This window comes from Pteropus vampyrus, unplaced genomic scaffold (assembly GCF_000151845.1).
Source record: "Pteropus vampyrus isolate Shadow unplaced genomic scaffold, Pvam_2.0 Scaffold29, whole genome shotgun sequence".
Classification (NCBI taxonomy): domain Eukaryota; kingdom Metazoa; phylum Chordata; class Mammalia; order Chiroptera; family Pteropodidae; genus Pteropus; species Pteropus vampyrus.
The window spans coordinates 1,859,365-1,866,131 of record NW_011888810.1 but is presented as its reverse complement, the minus strand read 5'-3'; the positions used below and the strand labels follow the sequence as shown (position 1 = coordinate 1,866,131).

Below are 6,767 nucleotides of genomic sequence, written 5' to 3'. Positions count from 1 at the left end.
TTGGATTTCCCAGGAATGCCCTGATTCCAATATCCCAAGTCCAGTGTCCTCATCCAGGATTTGGAAACTCAGCACCTTCAGGCCCAGGCAGGTTACAGATTTGTTGGAGTGGTGGGATCTTGTCTGTTCCACCTGAAGGCCTTCAGTTTCAATTTGAAAACAAAACACCCTGCCAGTGAGAGAAAATACATCTGAGAGCTGCATTTGACCTCCAGATTGCTGCCAGCTTGTCAAAGCCAGCAACTGAAAAGTCACAGAATTTTCAAAATTCTGGTGTCCAGACACTAAACCCCTAGTATTTTACACTGACTCAGGGACTCCTCTGTTAGGCCTGCACTCTGAATCGTAGTACTGCAGAAGTCTCACTGTATTAAATAAGGGTCGTGTTAGAACAGCCTCCTGTCTGTACTATCTAAACAACCTCGGACTTTAAGATCAAAACAAAACACAAACAAAAAAAAATCCCATCCCCACCTACTAGTCTTACTCGAAAAATAAAAAGAACAAGGAAGGACCCACAGGCTCGGCGCTGACCATGTCCTCCTGTCTCCCCAGCACTGCAGAGAACGGCCCCGGTCCATGGTGGTCATCGAAGTGTTCACCCCCGTGGTCCAGAGAATCCTCAAGCATAACATGGTGAGTTCCCTGACCACCCCAGTCACCGAGCCGAAGGAGGAAGGCCCCAGGTCTACCCAGCCTTTCACTTTTCCAAAGATTTGGAGAGTGGAGTTGGCTGGCTTGAGTTGGGATCCTTTTTAAGTTGGAGTGTTCGTGCAGCCTGTCCTTTTTGGTTCTGTCTTTTTCTGTTAAGGCAACAGGAAGAACCTTTTCACTGGAGGTAAGAATAACAAAAATAGTATGGCTAGGGGAAAAGAGGTAAGTCTCCTGTGTGTAGAGTCATAGGTCATGTCTGCAGATACTCCCCCCTCAAGGAGGGGAGCAGAACGCCTCACTCCTTCAGTGGGCACGTGGCGACACCCTTCCAGGGCGTGCAGGGTGGAAAGGAGGAAAAGAGTAACCGTACAGTGGAGAAACCTGAGGGTCACGACCTGGGCCAAGCAATCAAGGTCAACACCAACAGTAATAAGTCATAGTCATGATACGTGCCCTGGATATGGTGTGGTGAGAAGGGCACTTTGCCTCTAGGTCTTCCTCTCTCAAACCCACAACCCCAGTCTAATCAAGAGAAAAATATCAGACCAATCCCAGTTGAGGGGCACATTCTATAGTCCTCAAGACTGTCCAGGTCATCAAAAACAAGGAAAGTCAGAGAAACCGTCATAGTCTAGAGCACCAAAAGAGACATGACAACTAAATGTAATGGGGTTTCTGGCTGGATGGGATCCTGGAACAGAAAAAGAACATGAGGGGGAAACTGAGGAAATCCGAATTTAGTATGGACTTTTGTTGATTTTTAAAAAATACAGCGGCAGAATTTAATTGCAACTTACAGTGGACAGGCACTTATGATCTGAGAATCTGCATTTTCTGATCAGTCCAATGAGAGCAGCAACTATCCGTTTTCTCCGTATTACAGGTGAAGAAACAGGCTTAGCAAGTTCCGCTGACTGGCCCTGTGGCCGCAGCTAGGAATAAGCATAACTAATATGTACTCACAGATACTTATTGAGCACCTTCTTAGAGCCAGACACAATGTGGCTCCAAGCTATCATGTCATTTAACCCTCATGACAGCCGTGACCACCTTTTACAGATGAGGAGGCTGAGACCCAGAAGGTTTCATAGGTTACTCAGGGAACCAGCCCTGGTTACTCATGAGTGGAACCAAGAAGGAGGCAGTCTGAAGCAAGGGTTGGTGTTCTAACTTGCTCTCCTGAGCCACCCACCAGCCTAGACTTAAGTTCACCTTGACGGCGTGGAGGTATTGGTATGATTCAGCACAGGTTGGGCTACTGAATCAGTTGTGGGGTGCCCATGATTACTGTCAAGGTTCAACATATGAAAATAATTATGAAAAGGAGTTTATAAAGTAGCTTTCCTGTCTCCAAACCATGCCCCTAAAGAATATCAAATAACCTACCCTCCTTCCGCAATCAGTAATGGAAACGTGGCACATCCTAGTCTTCCTTAGCCCACACTCATGGCAGACATCATTAATCGATTGCAGCACTCTTCCCGCAGAGCCCAGAGAGAGCCTCAGAATCCTTCTCAGCACAGCATTGCAGGCAGTCACTACCAGTTGAACCCTGTTGGTGCCACACAAATTCTGTTTACCCTTCTCTGCCCTGAGCAGTCACACACCATAATTGAGTTGTTGCATATTTCTGAGACCTTTCTGGGATTGAGATAAATGCGTTTCTCGTTATCTGAACAGGGGGAGAGGGATACTCCATCTCATTCTTTCTCCAGGACTAACAAAGAGGCTCCCATTTGGGGGGATGGTTCTGCCTTAATTTGTGCTTTACTAGTTGCAAGGGCACTCTCTGGCTCTGGTCAGCTGGGAAGAAAGGGTCTCTGGTCATTAACTTTAAAATCAGTGTGGATGTGGTGTGAGGAAAGAGCCTTACCCTTTCAGAGTCCAGAACGGAAGTTCTGGAGTTTCCTTTTGCAGAGGACCATTTCCCATCAAAACGTGTCAATGATAGAGCGACACCCCAGGGTACACTTGGCACCCTGTGCCTCCCAGGCACATAAACATTTCTGCATATTCCATGGCAATCATTAGGCTATTTAATAAGGGTTCTTTTGGGACATCTGACTTCAAAGGGGAAAAAGTAAAAATTCAGGCAGCCTCCCACGGCTTAGCCTTACAACTTCTCCCTTATATTTAGCTAGCTTTATGGGCCTGGACTGTTGACCATGTAATAATTTTCTGGATAAAAGTCAGAACAGCTACAGGGCAAGTCCAGAATTTATAGCATCTGTTGTGTCCTGGCAGAGATCAGGAGCCCTCAGGCATGAATTCTCACTTCACTTTTAAAGAACTTCCCCTAAGTGATCCTCAATTCTGGGGATACTATAAAGTGTCTGCTAATTACACACTGTGGCTGAAGAGATTTGTGGATGGGATCAAGGGGGAGCAGCCCCTCCTGTAGAACAGACTTGCGTTAAGCAGCGATTATGGCTCATACCAGGTGCAGGAAGCGCTGCGGACTTTTGGTGCCACTCATTTAACACTTCTCAAGCTTAGTAATCAGCCATGGGCCAGATGCACCATTTTGGAGTTGGGGCTCTCGGCCAATGTGGGGAGTCTAGTCACTGGGTAGTGAGTGTGCCTAGCCAGCTGCATGCCCGTCAGCAGTGAATGACCAGTGACTTCTCTTCACCTTGCATGCACTGTTCCTCATTAAGGAGGTACTTGAATATTTGGGAAATGGGGAAATTATACACCATAGCGGTGTTCTGGGGTTTGGGAGCTTCTCCTATTCTCAGAGTGCATCTTTTGCAAATATATCATGTGCCCTAATTTCATGGATGAGCAAACTGAATCTTAGAGAGAGGTCGAGTCCCAAAGAGTGTTACTCATTGGGCAGAAATTAAAATTAAATACAAATGGAAGCAGCCCTTTAGTGTGTTCCCCTGGAGAGTCTCAACAACTCTATCTCCAGGAATGACTGTGGTCCCTGTGCTCACGTGTTACTTATTGGAATGTTCTTGATGTGGCAAATGAGGCAAGAAAATATAGCTATGGTCCCTAGTGGACCACTGAGTGGTCTGACCTCTTACTTTTCAAGGGGAACATATTTGACTTTTCCAAAGAGGCAAAATATCTCTTATCCACATGTCGAAAGGCTACCAGATCCATCTCTAATGTTCATTTACAGGGAAATGACCTTGACTATCCAGAAATCTAACTGTAAAGATAATGGCAGTTGCCTTTAGCAGCATTTAGTTGAAGTAGTTTTCATAAAATCATAAGACCTTAGAGGTGGAAGAAGGCCTAGGGATCGTTTTTCCAAACCTAATTCCACAGTTTGTGACAGGCCCAGTGAGGCCTTGGGTGTGACGACCCATGGCCACACAGCTTTCCTGTCACCCTTTTTAAAGGACTAGGGGACTCTGGGCATCATTCTCAGTTTGAAAGCATAGTCAAGCTTCAATCTTCTCTTCATACAGGGGCCTCAACCCCTAGCCAAGTGCTGTGTGTGTGCGTGTGCGCGTGTGCACATATATGCACATATGCACTTGTACATTCGAATATGTGTGTGTGTTTGTAAGAGGATGTATGTGCATGCATGTGTGTGTGTGTTCCTTCTGAGCTTTCTCCATGGTTTCTGCTGCCCCCCCTGATGTAAAGACATAATTCTAGTGGGCAGGATATAATCAGATGAGCCCCCCCATTGTCTTGAGGACCCTAATTCAGCCCCTTGGACTCCAGGTGAAGAAGCACCAGGCTTCTCTGAAATGCTCTTGTGAGCTGGTTGGAGGGCATGGGAGGGACACATTCTGCTCAGCTTTCATGAGGGCCTGCGGGGTCGGCTCGAGTCCCGATTCAGGTTGCATTCTATTAAACGGGTTCCCCTGAGCGAGGACAGGAGGAGGGACAGGTGAGTTGAAGAACACCAGGCTGCCCTCTGTCTGGCTGGTCAACCTTGTGACTGCACTGACTTGCACCTCCTGACCAAAACCCAGCTCACAAGTTCAGACATCCATAAAGAAGCTTCTGGTCCCTAATGGTGGACCTGGGAATGGACGCAGGGTCCTTTCCTGGCCCACGCATCTCTCTCCTGCACCATCTGTGTTTCTTCTGCTGACAAGTCTCTGAGCTGACAGTCACCTTAGAGGTTGACTTTTCGCTCTTAGCTGAGCTCTGTCACCTACCCTGTTGATATGCTGTGTTGGAGAAGCTGAGAAAATGTCAGTCTCCAATAATGTACCTCATTGTAACAGGCAGGGTTCCTCTGCCCTTGCTCAGTGCCCCTAAATTAGTCTTCAGCTGAGGGAAGCCCATCAGCTAAGCTGGTTGGTGGAGACGGAGTGTCACCCCTCCCTCCCCCACCCCTGCTCCCAGGGCTGGGAGCATGGCCTTTTCTAAGGTTGGACAGATGATTCTTCCTCTTCCTTCCTGCCTGTGCCCTGTCACTGACCTGCAGCCACACTCCAGCCACCTTCCACCAACACCTGCTCATAGCCCAGCACCACACATCTCCCTTCCCAGGCCACCTCTCACACGCACACACGTGCACACACGCCTCCCACACCCCACGTCTCTCTCACACACCTCCTCCCACACCCCATGTCGGGAAGTCTAGTCACTGGGTAGTGAGTGTGCCTAGCCAGCTGCATGCCCGTCAGCAGTGAATGACCAGTGACTTCTCTTCACCTTGCATGCACTGTTCCTCATTAAGGAGGTACTTGAATATTTGGGAAATGGGGAAATTATACACCATAGCGGTGTTCTGGGGTTTGGGAGCTTCTCCTATTCTCAGAGTGCATCTTTTGCAAATATATCATGTGCCCTAATTTCATGGATGAGCAAACTGAATCTTAGAGAGAGGTCGAGTCCCAAAGAGTGTTACTCATTGGGCAGAAATTAAAATTAAATACAAATGGAAGCAGCCCTTTAGTGTGTTCCCCTGGAGAGTCTCAACAACTCTATCTCCAGGAATGACTGTGGTCCCTGTGCTCACGTGTTACTTATTGGAATGTTCTTGATGTGGCAAATGAGGCAAGAAAATATAGCTATGGTCCCTAGTGGACCACTGAGTGGTCTGACCTCTTACTTTTCAAGGGGAACATATTTGACTTTTCCAAAGAGGCAAAATATCTCTTATCCACATGTCGAAAGGCTACCAGATCCATCTCTAATGTTCATTTACAGGGAAATGACCTTGACTATCCAGAAATCTAACTGTAAAGATAATGGCAGTTGCCTTTAGCAGCATTTAGTTGAAGTAGTTTTCATAAAATCATAAGACCTTAGAGGTGGAAGAAGGCCTAGGGATAGTTTTTCCAAACCTAATTCCACAGTTTGTGACAGGCCCAGTGAGGCCTTGGGTGTGACGACCCATGGCCACACAGCTTTCCTGTCACCCTTTTTAAAGGACTAGGGGACTCTGGGCATCATTCTCAGTTTGAAAGCATAGTCAAGCTTCAATCTTCTCTTCATACAGGGGCCTCAACCCCTAGCCAAGTGCTGTGTGTGTGCGTGTGCGCGTGTGCACATATATGCACTTGTACATTCGAATATGTGTGTGTGTTTGTAAGAGGATGTATGTGCATGCATGTGTGTGTGTGTTCCTTCTGAGCTTTCTCCATGGTTTCTGCTGCCCCCCCTGATGTAAAGACATAATTCTAGTGGGCAGGATGTAATCAGATGAGCCCCCCATTGTCTTGAGGACCCTAATTCAGCCCCTTGGACTCCAGGTGAAGAAGCACCAGGCTTCTCTGAAATGCTCTTGTGAGCTGGTTGGAGGGCATGGGAGGGACACATTCTGCTCAGCTTTCACGAGGGCCTGCAGGGTCGGCTCGAGTCCCGATTCAGGTTGCATTCTATTAAACGGGTTCCCCTGAGCGAGGACAGGAGGAGGGACAGGTGAGTTGAAGAACACCAGGCTGCCCTCTGTCTGGCTGGTCAACCTTGTGACTGCACTGACTTGCACCTCCTGACCAAAACCCAGCTCACAAGTTCAGACATCCATAAAGAAGCTTCTGGTCCCTAATGGTGGACCTGGGAATGGACGCAGGGTCCTTTCCTGGCCCACGCATCTCTCTCCTGCACCATCTGTGTTTCTTCTGCTGACAAGTCTCTGAGCTGACAGTCACCTTAGAGGTTGACTTTTCGCTCTTAGCTGAGCTCTGTCACCT

The 6,767-nt window shown here is 47.7% G+C and overlaps 1 protein-coding gene across 1 annotated transcript in view; it reads left to right on the top strand.

Annotated features, from left to right (window-relative positions):
* The window catches only part of CMIP (c-Maf inducing protein), a 259,420-nt gene that overhangs the window by 215,186 nt on the left and 37,467 nt on the right, over positions 1-6,767 (top strand). Inside the window, exon 7 of the mRNA XM_023528591.1 lies at positions 556-636. Coding sequence (XP_023384359.1) covers positions 556-636 — 81 coding nt within the window. The remainder of the gene's footprint in view (positions 1-555; positions 637-6,767) is intronic.